At 39.6% G+C, this 21230-nt stretch overlaps 1 protein-coding gene across 6 annotated transcripts in view; it reads right to left on the bottom strand.

Moving 5' to 3' along the window:
- Nucleotides 1–21230, bottom strand: part of baz2bb (bromodomain adjacent to zinc finger domain, 2Bb) — a 54274-nt gene that overhangs the window by 18972 nt on the left and 14072 nt on the right. For all 6 annotated transcript variants that reach the window (XM_028590823.1, XM_028590824.1, XM_028590826.1 and 3 more), the window contains exons 3-12: nucleotides 8861–9022; nucleotides 5517–5702; nucleotides 4625–4756; nucleotides 4236–4429; nucleotides 3903–4118; nucleotides 3258–3547; nucleotides 2891–3056; nucleotides 1662–2274; nucleotides 1226–1504; nucleotides 184–244 (exon numbers count right to left, since the gene is read on the bottom strand). In XM_028590823.1, the coding sequence (XP_028446624.1) occupies nucleotides 184–244; nucleotides 1226–1504; nucleotides 1662–2274; nucleotides 2891–3056; nucleotides 3258–3547; nucleotides 3903–4118; nucleotides 4236–4429; nucleotides 4625–4756; nucleotides 5517–5702; nucleotides 8861–9020 (2297 nt within the window). In that variant the 5' untranslated portion in view covers nucleotides 9021–9022. The remainder of the gene's footprint in view (nucleotides 1–183; nucleotides 245–1225; nucleotides 1505–1661; nucleotides 2275–2890; nucleotides 3057–3257; nucleotides 3548–3902; nucleotides 4119–4235; nucleotides 4430–4624; nucleotides 4757–5516; nucleotides 5703–8860; nucleotides 9023–21230) is intronic.

The raw sequence follows: 21230 nt of genomic DNA, 5'->3' as shown, positions 1-21230 counted from the left end.
CCACAGATGACCTTTTAGAAAAGGTCATTCATCAGCCTCCAGTGAGCTGACATTTTACTACAACACCAATTGCATAAACACAAATAATACAGGGAATATAACAGTAAGGAAAAAAGGAACACTGTCAGACTGTCAAACCTTTATGCATCTCTTTTAATGTGAAGTGCAAGCACAATATCTTACCCAAACTCAAGAGGCAACCCCAGAACTCTCTCATCCGTTACTCTCCTCCTCTTCCCCGATCCTAGAAAACAGGAGAAATGACTCAGCGCTTTTCACACCTCCAGTGGGATGTGAACAAATCCATAAACCTGCCATGTTTACAGATATATCCACTACACAAAATAAGGAGGGGGGCACATTATTGCAAATATAAAACCACAAACAAAAAGGAGATCATGTTAGACATCCATTTATTGTGGATTGTGTTTTTTTTTTTATATTAAATAGCTAACTTTACAACGACACTTATATGACCATACAGGTCAGTGGACAGGTCACAGCAACATAAATAGCAAACAATATTCAGACCTTTTGACACATAAGAGAAGTGCAAAACACAGGATTAGAGCTTGTACAGCAACAAGCCTCATCGCCACCATGACAGTTTAGTGGTTTTAGAGGTGCAGATAGTGTAAATTACTTAATAAATGTAAAAGTTTATAAATGTGTCATTAAGGGTAATTCACGGCATACTGCTGTGACATGATTTTTCAATTACTGCTTTTAAAAGGAAAAAGAAAAGAATACTTTTTTCATTATGGCAATTCAGAATCCAGCACTGTTAGTAGCGTAATATGCTCCGTGACTCATCCAGTATCAGATGTGTAAAGCACCTGCCTGGATTATTAAAGCAAAAGCTGCCGGGGACCATCAAAACAATGATGCAACCAATTTCTTCCAGAGAGCTCATTTTAACCTGGAACCATTGAGTACATTCGTGTTTTCATACTGGAGAAATAAGCATGCTTTTTCCACTGATGGGTTGGATAGTCTGAATAAGCAAAGTGAGTGGGGGAAAAATAAACACCATGCTGACTTTGGTCATGATCCTACTCTGTTATCTGAGTGAGTGAGTGAGTGAGTGAGTGAGTGTGAGTGAGTGAGTGAGTGAGTGAGTGGAGTGAACACTTTCCTGAAAACTGAATCACACATTAAATTATCTTATTAAATTGTAAACTGAAACTGGATGCATTTGGCTTTCAAGCAAACCCAGATTTGCTACCTGGGAGTGTGGCAAACTTGAAGGGAGGCGATAGGGTGCTGTGGTTACTTAGTGTCCCTGAGCTGGTCACTGTGGTGGGGGCGAGTAGGCTACTTGGTAAACTAGGAGGCTTGATGATCTTCAGGTTCAGCAGGGAGCAGTTGGCGGAGAGGTTCAAAGAGGACTCTTTAGCGAGTTCCAGGGGAGTCCTTTCTGCATCGCTGTCTGCTTCTGTCTCACCGCACTCCTTCATATCATCCTCAGAGCCATCAGAGTCGCTATCCAGATTGCTCCCCGACTCTGCAGAGGATTCCAGCGTGACACAGGGAAAAAAATATGATATCCTAATTAGCATTCTTTTCACAACCAAACCTCATCTAACATCTTATATATCTGCAATAACATGCTGTTGATGGCATTTCTTTGTTCAATTAAAGAAAGGTCTGTTGAATCTAACCTGACAGGCTACTGCCAGAATCTTCATCCTCAATATCGTCTTCATCGTCTTCATCATCAAAGTCATTTCCTAAAGAGTCATCTGAGTCCCTGCTGCTGTGGATATCGGACTCACTACCTCTGACTGAGTCTACCGGTGGATAGGATGAGTTGGTTTTAGAGAGGCTCTTTCCTGTATTCAGAGACTTGGGAGTGCTAGTCTTCATTGTTCTGTGAGCAAGACCTGATGAGGCTGAACATTTAAGTGGGAAAGCAGAGCTGCCCGACATCTCCTTAGTGCCAGTGCTTAGGTTGATGGGCGTGGGATAGGGAGGGTTGGTGGCTACCAGGAGGGGCTTGCTACTAGGGGTGCTGCTCTGGCTGCGTGGTTTAGTGATGAGGGCCAAAGGGGAATCCTGAACTGCGCCGTGAATCACTCCATTAAGGTGGTGGTTCAGGAACAGATTGGTGTCATTGCTGTGTGGGAGAGACAGACTGCTCAACGTATCTGACGAATGTTTATGCTGCGTCAGCAACGACGAAGAGGATGCTAAATTTTTTTGACTTTTAAACCAGTTCTGGCTCTTAGGTCGCAGAGAGAAAGCTGGCTTCAGGAAGTCCTTGGAGTGGTGGGGCTTCAAAAGTAAAAATTAAAAAGAAAAGGAAACAAAGAAAAAAAAAGGAAGTAATTATACAAGCTGTCACTTATATTACATTGCTGTGGGCTGTGAATGAAGGAATTTAAAGTGTAATAAAAGATAGGGACAATGACAAGCAGGCCCAAGCCTGTCAACTACAGTACAGTAAAGAAAAAAAAAAGGATGCTGTGAAAAATATTTTCAAATTGTTCGGCTTCGTGCCATTATGCGACTCTAGCTGTCATCTTGTATTTGTTGCTATTGTTATACTCAATCAAAAGTCTGTATTTAATGTACCACCATCATTAAAAACCTCTTGTTACAGACTGCTACAGTTTCCCTCCTTTTCAAAATAGTGACAATAACAGAGTCCTTAAAAGAGACAGATTTCTCCTCTTCTGATAACAAACATCCCAGAGCGTAACAGAGCTAATTGCTTGTCAATTTTGTGAAGTATTCCCAATAGAGCTAAATGCATTGTCACCTCTCGTCATATAGCGGTCAGACTCACATGCGGTATATATATAAAAAAATCTTGCACCTTTGGCAAAATTCATATAAACAAAACAGAATCAGCTTCAATGCAGCCATGTGAATAACAAATATAACTCACCTGTTTTAATTTAAAACTGTGCAAGTGTAATGATCTTTCGTCCATAAGGTTTCCACTGCTCTCCTTTATGCCATCAACCAGCTGGGTGTGCTTCAGAGAGGGCATCAGGAATTTGGATTTATGGAGGTTTTGGGGAGGCTTTTGTGAGGCTAACAGTGTTGGTGGTCTGGGTATAGAAGAGAGGGAGAGAGGCTTGGGTGAGGAACACAGAGACAGGGGTTTTGAAGGGGAACAGAGAGCATGAGGTTTTGGAGAGGAGGCGACAGGGCTATGCTGTGGTGAAGACAAATGAGAGAAGTGCTTTGGTGAGGTGGAAGGATGTAAGTGTTTAGGTGTGTTGGAGAAGGAGATGGGGTTGGGTGAGGACCTGGAGGGCAGAGGAGAGGACTCCCTGCGGGACGCTTCCAGGGGACGGTTGCCGGCTGCCAACCCAGTGGCCTGGATGACACTGATGTGCTGCTGGCCTTCCTCCTCTGCAGTCCTGGAGCTCTGGAGGAACAGCGCTGCGGACTGTGACAGGCCAGCGGGATGAGAAGAGGACTGCAAGTGGTATGGGGAAGTCAAAGGAACAGTGTCACGATGACTGTCGTGAGTTGTATTTCCATCTGCAGTACAAGGTCTCTTCTTTTTACTCTCAGACGTGTTCTGTGTCAGCCGCTAAGTAGGAGGATGAGGAAAAGACAGTATGTCATGTCAGCTCCTACGGAGAGAGCCTCACAGTGGCAGCTCTGTCAGCGAGCACATACATCCAGTCTGCCGCCCACCACCATGGCTGCTTTTGACAAACCATCTAACGTTTACTTTTTAGAGAGCAAATTGGTCAGACACTAACTAACTTATTTTCAGCTTAGTACATTATTCTGAAAATAAAAAAAAAAAAAAGGGAAAATCTTTGTCAAGCTTTTAAAAATGTTAGACGTAAAAAACGGTGTCCACTGGTTTTCAAAACTGAGTATGCTACTGAATATTTAAAAAAAAAAAAAAAAAAAAAAGTTTAATTAGAGACACTTACCTTGACTTTCCTTTTCACTTGACTGTCTTTTTCTGAATCAGAGTCCTCACTGGCATTGCTCTGATCATCCTCATCTTCATCATTGTCCTCCTCCTCCTCCTCCATATCATCGGGATCACTGCTGCTCACCTCACCATCACTGGAAGAGCTATCTGACAATGATCCCGATTGGCTGCCGCTCATGCTGGAGGTCTCTAATGGTCTTTTGTTGGGTTTCTAAATAATAATGAAAGTCCACATTTTTTAAATCAAGGAAAACTGGAGAAAGGGTGCCAGAAACAACCGAACAATGAAGTGGGTGTAATACAGTGTATTGTTAAAAAACAGTATTACCTTTTCTTTCGTTTTCTGGGTGATTTTGCGTTGCAGTTGGCCCAGGTCTTGTCTGCTCTTTTGACTCTGACTACTATTGGCCTCAGTTTTCTCTGTGTTTCCCTTTGTTTGAAATGAACTGGTGTTCACAGCAGAGTGCCCAGTAGGAGAAGAAGCACTCCTACCATTCACTGCTCCAGTTACACCTACAGAAACTGACATTGTGCATTTCTTTAGATGGATACTCATGAGAACAAGCAATATGAGTCAAACACATTAGGAGGACAATACGTCTCATAATGTTAACATTAGTATTTCAATGTTATACAAAAACATTTTTTTCTAGAGCCTCTTTGCTTGAAACTACTACAACATGTATGACCTTAGGCATGAGCTGGCTTTTTTTTTACCTGAGGTACGTGACTGCAACTGAATGGGATTGTGGCTTTTGAAGGTTGATGCAAATACAGGATGCAGACCCAGAAGAGGAGGGAAAAAGGCTGCTGCTCCTCTGGTGTGTGCCTCAGATGGCTGCCACCAGTCTGGAGTGGGGGAGCAAGATAGTGTACGGTTCAGTTTGTCACAAATAGACACTTTATCTAGATATGCAGAGAATCCAATCTGCCAACAGGTTATAAGAGCATGTTTTATCCAACCTGTCAACAGCACTAATCACACAGTTCAAAATATAGTTTTGCATTGATAACAAGAAGATTCCACTGACTGTGACGTCATCTTTTTATATTAAGAGCTGATAAGTTAAAGCAGAGGTTATCTGGCAGAATAGCTGCAAAGATCAACCTCATCTACTAGACATGTCACAACTGCAACAGTTTCAAAGAACAGCCTTCTTCTAAATCAGCTAGTGCTTTGTAAAACTTCCATTAACTTTGTACTGAGCGTCATGATATCACCCAAAAAGCATGCAGATCAGATATCATTAAGAATTTATCTAACTATTTTTAACATAAAAACATGTAAAAAACTCAAAGTTTTGTGGGAAGACTAAAAGGGCTAAGAAAATAAAGTCAACTTCTATTTCTGTTGCAGCGGAGTTTTTAAATTGTACCTGCCAACTAGAATAAATGATGACAACTGACAACATAAGGAAAAGCTTACTTTTGCACGGTTGCATTTCATGGACAAGGCAAATACAAACGGACATACAGTATACTATTGTCCTGATAAAGATATAATCCAGGAAGACCACAAAATAATGAAATTAACTCTACCAAGAAGTCAATATTCATCTTCACCTCCATTAATAAAACATAAAAAGCATTGCACCTTAAGCTCCCCTACCTGGAAATGTACCAAACTGGGAGTGAGCAGCCAAGGCAGACAAACCCAGGCTTCCTAGGCCTCCAAACTCAGAGCGTCCTGAACTTGATGTGTAGAGACCAAAAGCTGGATGGCTGACCAAAGGAAAACCATTGGAGCTGCCAGACATATTTAAACGTTCATCCCCAGTTATCTGGAACAGATGGCCTGGAGAACAACGGAGACAGTTAAAAAATGCTTCAAATATAACCTATTGATTTACATAGTCATTTATTGGTTATTCTCGCTATCTAGAAACATTGTCTATCCAGATATTCTATTTACATACCCAGTACACATACACAACAATGGATTTAAGATATCATGGTATAATTATACATTTTAAAACTCATCAATTGTAAATACCATGATACAATTGAGGACCACTTGAGACACTACTTTATTCTTAACCCTTGTGTTGTCCTCGGGTCGAATTTGCCCCGTTTTCAAAGTTTTTTTATATCAGGGTTTCTTTCAACCAAATTGCCTAAGAAATAACATGGATGCATGAATGTGCGTTGTATCGAACCCATCCTCTGATCTGTAAGTCAAAATAACACATAAGTTCTGCTTTTTTTTTTTTTACTGAAAAATGAGGTATAATGTCATATGAATTAGGTTTAATGGACATGAATTTAAAAAGCATTGAAATAAGTGACAAAAACTTTAAAAAATAGCGTCAAAAGCATCGAAAAATTCAACTTTGACCCAGAAGGACAACAAGTTCATGATCGACGGGAAGACAAAACAAAGGTTAAAAAAAAAAAAAAAAAAAAAAAAAAAAAAAAAAGAGTAGAGTAAAACTGAAGAAAAAGCTGTGAATTCGAGGGGATCTGTTCAAAAATTGTTTCAGCAAATAAGAGACTCGGCCATCTGAGAATCTGTTCATAGTGATAATCATGAATGATTCAGGGTCTGGTACACCCACTCATATTTAGAAAATGAGAAGAAAAAAAACTTTATATTTATATTCGAATCAAACATTATTGTGGTCCTGAACTTTATCTTACAGCAAACTTATCGAGGAGTCAGAGGTCGTTAGTGGCTCAGTTGAGAACAGGAATCTTTGCCCTTTAAGTGGGGAGATTTAAAAACATCCAAGAAGATCAAAAGTTGTGGGAACTATGTGAATTAGGAGAAGTTGAGAATTAATCCCATTTTTTTTTGTATTGTCCTTATTATGATGCGTTAAGAACACCTAGCCTCGTGAGACCGTCCTGATCTCGCGAGCTCCAGTTTTCCACTCGCAGATCAGTCTGGCATCTTGAGATAGAGAAGATTTGGAGCCGTTTGCCAAACGACCGACCAATCAGCGTTGGTTTTGAGGCGGGTTTAGGTGTGACGCAACGAGAAGAGACTGTTCAGTCTAAACAACATGGCACCTTCCACGGATGAGAGGAGTGTAGCTATCGCGCACGTTTTATCCAAATTTGAAAGTATTCCTTCATTGAAAGAAGAGCAAAAATCGGCACTGGAGGCTTTTCTCGGAGGAAAATATGTTTTTGCTTTTCTCCTGACTGCTTTCGGCAAGAGTTTGATCTGATTGGTTGATTTGGCCCATCTATTACCAACATAGGTGGTGATAGACCGATGGTTTATCCAATCACCTAACCAGTATTTTTGCCCCTTCCCAAAAGTTCTCCAACGGAAAGTTCCCAGATGGATATGCCGATCAAATGCGAAGCAATACATCTGGCGGAGTCAGGTTAAAGAACACCCATCTTACATGAAATGTCTGTTCAAAATCCAGAAACGTTTTGGTGTGCTGATGACAACTACTCCATTAGTGGTTGTTTATATTTAATGTTTAAGTTGGCGACCTTGGTCTCTAAAGCCTGGGGAAAACAAGGAGTTTTATTTGTTTAATATATGTTATTTATGTTGCTATTCTGGTATCTGGTCCTTTGCTGTAAATAATAGTGTCTTGTAAGCCTGTTTGGGCTTGACACAATAATACAATGATTGATTGATTGGCACAATTTAACTGATGTAAAAGAGGAGCCAGAAACCCTAAAAACCCAGGCTTTATTATTATTATTATTATTATTATTGAGTCTTAGAGTTTAACCTTGACTTTATATAATGTACTTCTGCTGTACTGGAACAGTAAACTCTTTCACCAACATCTTCAAAATAACCCGGTCATGACTTTTCTCAGATGCCAATATAAAATCGGAAATTTGTTCTTACTGGGTTAAATTCACTAGGCAGTGCTGCATAAACATGTGTCTTAGTTTACACCTAGTTTCAGCAAGTATAACGCTTTTAAGAGTATGAAAGCTAGTATAATCCTATTCAGAGGTGTTACCATCATTGGTTGTGTGGTATCTTTCTTCTACTTCCCACAGGGGATAAGAAATCTCTTAAAAGAACTCAATTTACTCGATAATCATAAGAGCGATGTGACTACAGAGGTGCCAATGTGCTTTCAGCATTTAGTGTTCAGTCCAAAATAAATGCTCTGGGAAATTTCTGTGCACGTTTGGTGTGGGGGTCTGAAAATGAATAATTTATGAGAATGTCTCTAATGTGTTCTTCATTGTGATAGCACGACAAAAAAAAAAAAAAAAAAAACTTCTTTTTGGGGCATCTTATCATGAAGAAAAAAAATAATCACAAACCACAGTATGTAAATTTGCACATTATTTTGTGGTCAGGGGTAATCTGACAGCTTATGCATCACCGCTTCTCAATGCATAATGGCTTTGACCACAATTAGTATTCAGAGAAAACAAGAGGATGTTGGCGGCTGCATGCACACTGTGAGGCTGACAGACATGTCAAATCACACAGGATAAACTGGAGCTAAAGGTTGTCAAAAGACATTCACAAGGGCGTACAAAGCTTTTTAATTGTGAGCATTCATTAATTCAACAGCCTTTCCATTCCTATCAAAATTGTCTGTAACATGTTAAGACTGGTAGAAGGTGTCTTAAGCCCCCTCATTTTTGCTAAATTTTAATTCCGTGTTTTCAACAAAATTTAGTTGGACGTCTCCTCCAAATGGATTTTGTCTCTTCTTAATTAAAAAAAAAAGTTTGTGTGGAAGGTTGGTTATGAAGTGTATACTGATTATAAAGTCAGTCAGAATGGTGCATTATTTACATTTATTAATAGCTTGTGAATTTAAAGCTGTTTTGTTTTTGATTATTAATGTTGTTTGAAGCAGTGCACACTCAAACCTTAACCCACCTAAAATAATGAATGATGATGTGTGTGTGTGTGTGTGTGTGTGTGTGTGTGTGTGTGTGTGTGTGTGTGTGTGTGTGTGTGTGTGTGTGTGTGTGTGTGTGTGTGTGTGTGTGTGTGTGTGTGTGTGTACGTACCACAGGTGGTGACAGGAGAGCTGGCTGCGGGGCTAGGGGCCGGGCTGCACTTTGTGGAGGGTGTTTGGGGTGGAGCAGGGGAGGAGCTGGCTGAAGAGGAGGCCATGTGAAGGGAGGACGGGGCTGATGATGGGGAGGCCAGCCGCTCTCCAAACTCCATATCTGTCAAACACAATCCAGTCAACGCTTAGAGATGCAAGAGAAGAAAAGAAGGGGAGGGGAAAAAGCACTCATGCCACACACCCCACTGAGACTTAGCGTCTCTCTGACACACATCTGAATTACCGTCAAAACAATACCTGATTTCAACCGCTGACATCTCAATGTCTATAATAGTAGGACTCCTTTGTGAAGACATGTTGGCCACTATTACTACAAATTATGCTGGCTAATAATTTAATTGTATTGTTTATTGACATTAAGAAGTACTGTATTGTGACGGTACGATGAATCAATCAACAGAAAATTTGTTATTTTTATTTTAAAACTATTTTCAATTGTTTATCAAGCAAAAATAAAGATTTGCTGCCTTAAGCTTCTTGAATATTACGATGTGCTGTGTTTCTCCGTTTTATATTATTGTGAATGAAATATTGTTGGGTTTTGGACTGCTGTTCAGTCAAAACAAGCAATGTGAAGCCGTCCCCTTGGTCTCTGGGATAATGTGAGGCATCTTCCAGTTTTCTGACATTTTACTGAAAAAAAAGTTAATGTAAAATTAAATTATCAACAATAATCTGGAGTTTCAGCCCTAGATATAATTTACAAAACTCTGATGTCTTAATGAATGATTCCAAGTACATAGTAATTAAACACTAATAATGATTTTTTGAAGTTTGGTTGTACACGCTTAAAAAGTTTTATTGAACAGCGGAACACAGTTCATCAAACAACATGATCATTTCGTCATTTTGCATTCAGAATAAATATATATTATAGCCACACACACACACACACACACACACACACACACACACACACACACACACACACACACACACACACAGTCTAATAAAGCAGTAAGCCAATCTTCAGTGTCTTAGAAACACATTTCCATTTATCCTTCCCCAATCTTTACATCAAGTCCATACTAATGTATTAAACAGGAGCTGTAATCATAGTTTCCGCCATTTTCTCTAATGACTCTCAGACTATGGTTGTTCTGCCCATTGTCCAAATCATGCCACAAATATTCTAGTACTACTGGGCTCCTTAATCAGCCCTACATCTCCTGGATTTTGCATTATTTATGCCACTTCACATCCACCTGATCACAAAAGCCCACATCTGAAAATATCTTAAACGCACATTTCCAGGTCGTGTTTTACAGCCTGCCTTTGTTATAGTATTGTACATTACACCAACAATGTCTAGATATCCCTGGTGATTCTCTCCTCTGCACAAGAAAACAGGAGCAGCTGATTAATTTGAGGAGACAAAGCTACCCTCTGAATATCAAGTATCATCGCTCACCAGGAACAGCACTGATGAGACGTAAATGACATGAAAGCTGCAGCCATGCTTCACTGGAAAGGCCAGTTTCCTGCGGTAATGTGAGTGTGAGTTTGTGAAGAACAAAGAACAAAAGGTGCAGTCATATTTATAATGCAGTATTAAAAAAAGAAAAAAAAAAACATTTGGTGTCATTTTGACCTTGCTTTTATCACACTTCACCTGTCATTCAAAGATGTCCAGTATGATAATGAAAATCAAAAACCTTTTCTGCGTATCAATTATGAGTCCGTACAAATGAAATGAAATATTCAACAGGGGGGCAAATATTTTGTCAAGGATTAAAAGGTCAAATGTGTCACTAATAAATTCTGCACACTCTAAATGTTAGTGTTAATTTACTTCTTCATTTTAGAGCAATACGCCGAAGATATGATCTCGTACTGGGTAATTCTTTTCTACTGCATAATTAACCTGTCATTTTTTTTTTTTTATCAATATGAGATATGTGAAATGTCGCAGATAGCCTTTCTTTTATAAATGTTAAAAACGGACTTACAGTTGACTTCAGTTAAATCCAGTATCGTAAACAAATAAAAATATATGAGCAAAAAGCCAAACTGCTCTGGAAGAGAAAGACTGTTTTGTAGCATTTATAAAGCCCATCCTGACTTCTTTACTAGAAATTAAAATGGGTTTAACAAGCAAACAAGATGGAATTTATAGGCAACAATAAAAAAATAAAAACCACAGAGGCCTCAGTACAGCATTCTGGGTGTTTTATCATCTACATAAACATTTTAAATTAATTTGATGGATGTATGTACACCACGTTGAGCTAATGTAAGCATGTGAAGTGAAAGACAAACCGTGCCAACACACAGCACACAGCAGGATGCAGGTCCTATGAAAGCACACTTATGCTAATATACCGGAGAGGAACAAATGACTCTGATTGAATCAAACATGTTCACACATATGATTCCACAAGCATAAAGCAGCTTGTCATCTCCGAGTAAAAATGTCTCTTTAACAGGAAAACAATGAACTTATCAACAGAATGAGATGCTAATGAGACAAAGCACAAAACACCATCAATCATTTAAATGTAGGCTGCTATAACTATTCAGATAAGCAATCAAACCAATACTGTGAACACTCTGCAAGTGATGTGATGATGCAGAATTTAAAACTATCACAGTAAACAACATTTCTCATAATAATGAGAATCTTTTATTATATATATGTGAGTGGTATAAATGCTACAAATGCTCTTGATACTTGGCTATGCAAACTAGCTTGTAATAAAATAGGGAGGTTAAAACAATATTTAGTTTGTGGCTGGAAAAATGTACTTTGCATACTTGCATATTCCTCCTCAAGGTCATGGGTAGCTGGAGCCTATCCCAGCACGCATTGGTACATTGGGCTGGAGGTAGTGAAAATGCTTCATAAGATTGCCAGTCCATCGCAGGTGTAGGCACAAGAAAAGACTATTTTAGGAGTCTCCAATCCCCTTGACTTGTCTTTGTAACGTATAGGGAAACGGAAACACCAAATCCAACAGGAGAAATATGCAAGCACAAGGAGACCAATCAGACTCCATAAGAACAGAAGGGCCCCAGGATCAAACACAGGAACTACCCTGCTGTGAAGAGGCAAAGCTAACCAACTAATCCGACATGTTGCCTTGGATACAAAAACAGCTAAATACAAATCATACACTTGACCTCAAAAGCAAATTAAGTGCTTGTTTTCTTTTTGCCTCTTTAGTTCTTCTACGGTTATCTGCTATCTATTTGGATCTTTAAAAAATAAAAAAGGCCAGCACTCTTTTTTTTTTTTTTTTTTTTGTCGATGTCCCTTGCTGAACTGGCTCTTAACATCAAACACTACATATTCTGAAGGCTTACAGGAAGTTGTTCAGTTTATTATCTTAAATGAATAGTTTAACATTCTGGAAATAATGCTTAGGCAGCAACCTGTTAGCTTAGCTCATTAGGTCTGCAATTAGGAATTATTTTTATTATCAATTCATCTGCAGATTATTTTCTCAATTAAATCGACTTATCATGAAGACTGGAAACAGGGGATAATAACTTGCCTGGCTCTGTCAGAAAGTATCAGCATGTTTATCAAAATGTCAAACTATTCTTTTAAACTGATTGCTGAAGTAAATAAAAAAATGCAACAAAAAAAGGTTTTGACCTGCGTTGAATAATCTAGTACAAATTATGTAATTTTGAGTTTCTTATAATGAAAAACTGATGCATGTTTGCCATGCATTTACTCTTTCCAGTTGGGTCTTTGTGTGAGTGATGGAGCTATGGATATTTCATCACATAGTGTGCATTTATTTCCCGTTTTGTGTTTCTCCTTGTTTATCTTTTTGCACAGATGTCTGATGCTAACAATGATAATCCAGTAACAGTCATCAGCATGGATCAGCGGTATTCGGACTGCAAACGCTGTCTTTTTTTAAGATAATGGAGGGCACACGCAAGAGAAAGAGGTAGTGCAGCAGAGTGTCTTGACACTGTTCTAAGATAAAGAGCTGCATCACTCAAAGGCCCTCTATCTGCTCTCTGACAATCAGTGATGAAAGTGAAGTGATGAAAATAAAGTTTTGTTTGAAATCAATTTAAAACAAATACGTCAAGTTCTGACTATAATTACCATGCATTCCTGGTGGCCTACTAATTAGCATTACATCACAATGTTAAATCCACCTCCTCAGACTAACATCTCCCCGATTGATTATATACATGGCTGCTTTGACACCAGCAGCAGTCTCCCAAACCTCACAAATCACTGCTGGTTTTCATCATCCCACTAAACACAATTCATTCCTTCTGCTACAAAGGAAAAGTAGCAATGCCGTTCACTGTTTGGCTTCAATGATTTTCTAAATGGGAGGAAATAAAGGGATGTGACGGGCAGAGAGACTGAAGCCTTCCCAGTGGTTGACATCAGTAGAGCAAATTTTAAAAAGCAATTTTTTCACCCATGTGTCATTCCCTCTTTGAGGTCAACAAACAGAACATCTGAAATGAAGTTAATTATTTGTGAAAGTTTCTCCCCCATTTGTGTGTACACGCACAAGATGTGCAGGATGAGAGCTTGCAGGCTTTTACAGTCAAAGAATGACAGAAAATGTCATTCATTGTGGGGAGTGTGGGGTCGCTGTGGCTATAGGTGCATAAGTTCAATGGAGTACAGTTCAATTTGAGTACCATGCTCCTGTGAGTTTCCATCTGCTCTTCAGGCTGCCCATGTCTTCTTATGACAAGTTGTACGTGGCCCTGACTTCTACTCAACCTGATAAAGTGATCGGTCTGACCCATCCCACCAGCTAAGAAAGGTAACTTCAAACTGATCTGCATCAAAACTACAGTAACACACAGCATTACTCAGAGTCAGGCAGGAGGGGGATTTTCATGGCCAACTAATTAGGGCCTGAGCGCCGAAGGCCCTATTGAAACTGAAGGAATTATTCTCTCTCTCTTTTTCTATTCTTTTTCCCGTCAAATGAATTGGCTTTTTGAGGGGCTTAACATATTCAAAAACTGAGCTGAACAACTGAGCCCCTTCAGTGCGTTTAACGTAGACTCACGGAACTTGGTACACATATGTAGCATGTCAAGATGTACAAAAAACTTCATTAGAGCAATACCCTAAACCCAACAGGAAGTCCGCCATTTTGATTTCAAAGTTCGAAATTAGTGCGATTTTGGCCATTTCCACATGTCGTACTTTAATGAACTCCTCCTAGAGATTTCATCCGATCAACTTCAAACTCGGTCTGTGCCATCTTAAGACGTTAAAGATGAAAAGTTGTTAAAAGAAAAACTTTTCGTCATAGGGCGGGCCGTGGCGGTCTTGGCCATTTTGCGTTCGTTCGCGCCCGAAACAGGAAGTGGGTGTAACTCGAGTATACATTGTCCGATTACCTCGAAACTTTTCAGGATTCATAAGAGTCCAACCCTGAGGACAAATAAAGGCCGATATTTACTTAGTCATAGCGCCCCCTAGTGGCAACAGGAAGTAGGCCTAAAAGTCAAAGTGCTATACTTTAACGAACTCCTCCTAGAGATTTCATCCGATGGACTTCAAACTTGGTCTGTACCATCCCAACACCTTAACGATGAAAAGTTATTAAAAGAAAAACTTTTCGTCAGACGGTGTGGGCGTGGCGTGGTGGCCATTTTGAGCGTTTAGCAATGAACAAAGAAGTTGTTGTAACTTGAGTGTACGTTGTCGTATCTGCCCGAAATTTCTCACGATGGACAAGGGTCCAGGCCTGAGGACACCTACAGGCCAAAATTGACTTTTGGTCATAGCGCACAGGCCACAGGAAATGCGCCTTATATGACAAACATCATCCGATTTACATGAAACTTAGAATGTGTGGTCTACATGTGATACTGAGCTGCCCCTTATAATATGACCACGCCCACTTATTCAGGCCACGCCCCCTTTCATAACATTTGAACCGTTTAAGGTAGAGTCTCGTGTGAGGTGTCATTGAACTCAGCAGCATCGTTGACGATTTGCGGCGTCCGAGTGCCGCGCAAATGCACGGTCGCAAGGATTAGCGTCCGCCAGGTAACCCCGGCGTGCGTATAGGCGCGAGGGCCCGTCCATCGCTGCTCGCAGCTTTAATGCATTCTGTGTTTGATGATGATGCATTTGGGGATTTATTGTACCCTTTAAAAAACATCTTTGTTTCCATGGACGTATTTTTAAAAGGAAACTAATGTATTGTGTAATAATGTTACATATTATAATGTTACAATAACACTAATGTTACAATAACACTTAGCCAGCTAAACTGAACATAGTCTTACTTTTGCCAGGGTTTCTATAAATTTTTTCAATTGATGGTATTCAGGAACACTAAGCATGCTGTCATGAAAGCTGTGCAGAGTGATTAAAAAGGAAAACATGGCATTGCTAAACAATCAATACTCTGCATCAAGGGCTGATTTACCATTCATATCAGCTTTGCTCTTTGCAGCAGGGCCCCTTTTTTATCAGCATGCTGGGAGAAAAAAAGAAACCATGTGCTTTCCAGAGGTTGTGTTCATGAGTGTGTAAGGATGGTTGTCATCAAGGATGGAAACGTTCAGATGAAGCTACTGGATGTAGGTTGTAAAAAAGCAATCTATGGAGCAACCGATCACTGACTATTACTGTTGGGTAGATGGCAGAGCAGTGTTGGTTACACTGGAGAGCCTACAGGATGCTCGGTGACAGTCCCACTGTTACTAAATGTGATCCATAACAAAGCCTGACCTTGTGTTACTAAACACCTTCAAACGCCATCTATTTGCTGATTTGCCTGTCTCAGCCATAGTCTTTTATGAGTAAGTGTAATCACATCTTTGACCTCCTATGCAAGAACGCACACATGCTGCAGCCCTGCAAAGAGACCCACCTGCGCTCATACTGCCAGGATAATAATCCATTTTTGCCCCTATGAATTACCAGCAAAACACAAAGCTTAGGCATTCTCTTATCATTCTTCGGGGAACATCCATCTTTTAAAGAGACCTTCACGCCAAAAAATGAATTTCTGTTTGCATCGACCGCTTCAAACAAGTATTGAATGCTACCACGAATACATTGGAAAGGCTGGTAGTTAAGGAGGCAAATGGACTCTGATAAATGATGTGCGGCCTCAAAATGACAAATGTTTCAAGAGATGCATTTGTCCTTCACAGTAGTGTTAGCACAGTTTGCATGTAGATCATTTTCATGAGGAGTGATCTGGGGGTGGGAGTCCCACATGTTCTGCACAGACTGACATCCATCATGAACACGTTCCTAGAGCTCCTGCTGCCCTATCAACAGCAAGCATTAGCCATAAATTGTGTAGCTCAACCTCGAGTTTTTAATTAGACACATACAGAGAAGAAAGAAGAGAGGGGGTAGAGAGAGAGGAAAGGACAAGTAATTCCATGCATCTCCCAATCAGCTGCTATTAATCTGTTGCTGTTGTTATTGGCTTAGAAAATGCAGGTGGTACAGGGAGAATGGCATCCCCTGGATGACATTTTCATTGGTAATGAGTTGCTCGAGCAGTACATTTTCCAATAGAATGCTACACTTAATATTTGAGCCATTAACAGAGAGCTACACTGTACCTGTTTACTGGCTAAATATGCAGCTGGTTCCTTGTATTTGCAGTGTTTTCCAAAGGGAGGAGGTGAAAAGGCAAGCCACCACTTGTTAAAGATAATCACACATACTGTACACCACGTTATTATCACTACACATTACAAAACTCCATCTGTGTTTACTCCTGCATCATGTGTTAACCATCATTTGCTGAAGGTATCATTTTAATGTGCATTTATTTCTGATGAAGAACGTGGAGGAAAGATATAGCTCACTGGGGCAAGAAATGGAGATACTAAATGTAGATCTATGTTAGTTTTTGCCCCCCAAAAGTCTACTAGCTTCTATGGTTTAAAATCGAGGGGTACTTCTTGTGATTGTTTTGCACACTTTACAGTACACAGATTAGACATACAGTAATGTATTGGAGAGGCAAAAAAGAAAATGTTTCTGCCTCTGAACAATTTGCACACTGGAATTGACTTTAAAATTGTACAACAAGAGCAGGCAAAATGTTTACAGGTAACATCAGTTTCCGTTGCCACTTATTAGATGAATGAAAACAATGTACCATTTCAAAAATATTGATTTGCCCCTAATAAGAAACAACAAAAAAGGTATGTGTGTTTGTATTTAGTCCAGACTTCACACTTTTATTTGTTAAAATACTTTCAGGCATACATTTTTTTTTTTAAATCATACACAATAAAAAAAATGCCAATTTTGACATTGTTTGCATATCTTTACCTTCAACTTCAATTATAGACAGAAAACAATTTTGTACAAATTCAGCAGTTGAATATCTTAGTTCAATATCATTGGGTTGTGAAAGGTGTGCATTTGCATGCAAAAAGAAAAATACGATTGAATATAAATCAGGTGCAATCATCTGACAGAAAGCATAGCTACAAATTAAAACTGAAAGTAGGATGCTGGTGCAAAGGTTATCTGCGCTGCTAAATAACACAGCAGAGCAAAGGACACCTACTATTTTAGACTGACTGATTTAGATAGACTACAAAAGGAAACAAAGACATCCTGGTGACATTATGATTATTGTTTATTTTCTTGTTAGACAAACCACTGAGGTGGCCATTTATGCTACACAACTACAATGTGTCTGCCTGTAGTATGTTATCAATCAAGTATCGGTTTGTTGTCTGTAGCTGGAAGGTGTGGTGAAGTCTGATGGTGTGACTGATCAGAGACAGTGAGGATGAAAAGTCCAAGGTTCTGTCAGTCTTTTAGGCTCGACACTGCAATGTCCATAACTCTCTCATTCTTTAGATCAAAGAAACAGCTTTCATGTACAGGAAAACATGGGGCGTAACAGGGCTTTTAACCCATTCTTCCCACTGTCAATGTCCAGGATGAAATAAAAGGCAGCCAGGATCAAGGTAAACATCGCTATCACGGCTCTTTCATTCCCGGCTCCTCTCTCACTCTCCAAAGAACACAACATAAATCACATGGCAACCGTAATGGGAAGTGGGACTGCGGTGTGCCAAATGAAGCAATAAAACAGATCCCGAGTGTCCCTTTCAAAGCATTAGTCACACAGTGTCCATATGTCCACTGCCTTACTGAAGCAGGCCACGGTGGTTACAGTGAAACAAACACCTGTGCACATACACTGAATGTCCTAAATGAAGGTCAAGGATACAGAAAAAGTAAGATAATCAGGAATTTTAACATTAAAATTTGGCACTGTGCCCTTACAGCTACATAATGTCAGGTTGCCAAAGGGAGAACACAATTCAATAACTGGACTCTTGCATCAGGCTTCTAACGAAGATGCACGAGGACCGACACATCCCATCTCTACACCAGTCACTTTCATATAGAGAACCATGGGACTGTACTCCCATAACACATTCTTGGAACACAGAGAAACAAGGAGGGCCCTCAAAACTGCAGACGGGACGGAGCAGGCATGATTAAGACAACATGGAGTAATACTGACACAAGTGAGATACTTTCCAGCTTTGACACATTCATCCGACTCTGTAGCGAGTTGCTCAACTTTGCCTACAGTATTTTGTCTTAATATCATTAAGCGTGGTCATTGATTATTACTACAATCTGCAAGTGTGTTGTGAGTAGCTGAGCGAACTAGGTCAGCCAGCTTAGGCCTAAGCATTAGTTAAAAAAAAAAAAAAAAAAAAAAAAAAAAAAAAAAAAAGCAGCACGCCACCTACAAGGCTGATATTCACCTTTACATTGCATGTCAGTCAAATCCTCGGAATATCATTAGCAGCACTGAAATAACTATAGCCTGTAGAAAAAAGGAAAAATGAAGTGAACAAATTAAAAATGGTGTACCGTATAGGTTACACCTGTAGAAAAGCCGTCATCGGCTGACAGGCTTTCCATTCAGCCATTTGGAAGCCATTCACTGTGAAAAAGAAACCATTATCTCCTCAAGGTGCAACAAAGTTGTCCACACCACAGCTGCACTGTCTTTTCTATTCTCAATTTGTTAAGTTCAAAAATGAAATACAATGCATTTAGGAAAGTAACAGGTGGATTTTATAAAATTAAATGGGGCATTTTATTATTTTAAATATGCTCATTTTTATGGGATAAAACACAGGACAATGGCTTTGAGATGAGGAAAAAGAAGAAAAATGTGCTCAAAAACACCTGAAATTCATTGGAGAGTTAATACTAAGTGCACGGCACATGCAGCTGTGGCTTCAATAGATGTGGGAGAGTCACTTGGGATACTCAGACTATTTTTATTTTGATGAATGTGCGGGGAAAATAACTAATTTCCTGTCTGCCTCTGAGCCATCTTCACAAAGAGAGCTTCTTCTCTGCTGCTAAATGAATATTTCCATCACCTGCTTTCACTACTTTAGACACTGTGTACTCTACAGTAGAATGGAGCACTAACACAATGACTAGAAGGTACTGTACACCACTGATCGCTTAAAAAGGAACCATGATAATAAGTGGACATTTAAATAGATGTAAAATATTATTGTACCAGAGACCACTATACAAGCATAGACACAGAGTTTGGGCTTCCAATGCTTCCTTTCTAAAAAACAACAAATCAGTTAAATTGGAATACAACAGGGAATATCAGCCGCGTGTCTTGCTCGTGCCCATGACAAGATGATCTCCAAAGGCCTCCCCCCCAGCAAATTATTTAAAGGTTACAGCCATTTTTGGACCTCTCTTGACCTAAGGCCCAAGAAAACTGACCCGGTGTTCCCCCCCTCCCCAGCAGCGGCCCAGGGCATTATAAACCGAGATGTGCACTTCACATGCTTTACTTGAGGCCTAACCACAAAACTAAGTACACAAACTGGGGTTAGTTTAGTCTATTAGGACTAGGGGTGTGAGTTTCTGATTTCGACAGTTCTATAGCCAAAATCCTGACTGAGATCAAGGAGTTACTTTGGAGACAGCTATGCACACATCATTATCATACAACAGTGTATTTTGGTTGCACGCCAACAAAGTGTGTCTTAGGCTGATAACAGATGAAAAAAGGGCAGCTTCATTTAATTTATGTAATCTTTATGGTTCTTCAGATGTGGTGGAAAAGCAAACATGAATTTGCAAAAAAGGGACTTTTTAGTTCCTGGGGCAATTTGGTCAAAAAAGCCAGAGTCATTGGGATTGAAGAAGAAATCAAGATGCATGTTGGTAACATTTTAATGGTAAAAGAGCTGTTCAGAAACACAAAACAGGAATGAGTGAAGAATTACCCCGTGGCACTCCACACATTCACAGAGCTGATGAAGGAACACAAAGACGCAGAGATTCCTGACAGACGACAATAAAACTGTTCACATATACCCACCTGCCTTCTAAGGCTAACAGCATGCCATGACCATGAGTGTCACATAAACCAGCACAGAGTGGGACAATGTATGTTAAGTGTTGCAAATTGTCAAAAACTGTCTAGAATGTTTAGGAGCTATATTGCTACTGCTTTCTGTTGGTTTGTTTTTTTGACAGGAAATGAGGGAGGAAGGGTTCAAGGGAAAGCTGACATTTGATTATCAGAGAGAATGTCATCCTTACTCAAAAACATGCACAGAAGTAGGTATTGCCAATGAACACTAATCCTAATCAAATCAAATACTTGCAAAGTCTAAAATGACGAAAGAAAAAAAAAACCGTAATGTCTTAACACCATTCTGGTCACAATGTGTTAGAACTGTCAGCGAGAAATATCAATCCCAAAATCTAAATTAACAGAGTTGTTTGCTGCCACATCTTGTTGAAACATTTCACCATATTATTATAACCTGAGTGAGGACTAACCAAAAAGGCATCTAATTTATCTGCCTGCCGCATGTTTTTTTAATACGGTCTACATTCCTGCCTCCAGGACAGTACGAGATCTGCCTGGCATAGGCCAAACTAATATTGATATACAGTACGTTAATTTAAGTAGGTTACCACCTGTAAGCCCAATGAGGAGCAGCATCTGTCCTTACTAATGGGACATTTTTCACACAGTTCCTGTTAGTGAAACTTGACAAGCACTGCCCTCTGAAAGCTATGTGCAGCTAGGCCTTTTTTTATATAGCGCTTTTCATGGTACTCAAAGACACTTTACAGTAAAAACCAGCACATAGATCACATTAAAAAACAGACAAGCAATAAAACCAACATATAAAACAAGCATATTAGAAGCAATTACAAACAATGAAACCAGTAACTATCAGGTGAGAAATGTAAGACTATTGTGTGTGAAAAGCTAATCTGAAGAGGTGTGTTTTGATTAGTGTTTTGAATGTGTCCAGGTCAGTACAGTCACAGATGTGTATGGGTAGGT

Source organism: Perca flavescens, chromosome 11 (genome assembly GCF_004354835.1).
Source record: "Perca flavescens isolate YP-PL-M2 chromosome 11, PFLA_1.0, whole genome shotgun sequence".
NCBI lineage: Eukaryota > Metazoa > Chordata > Actinopteri > Perciformes > Percidae > Perca > Perca flavescens.
Note: the sequence above shows the minus strand (reverse complement) of the source record. Positions and strands in the feature narration are given on the sequence as shown.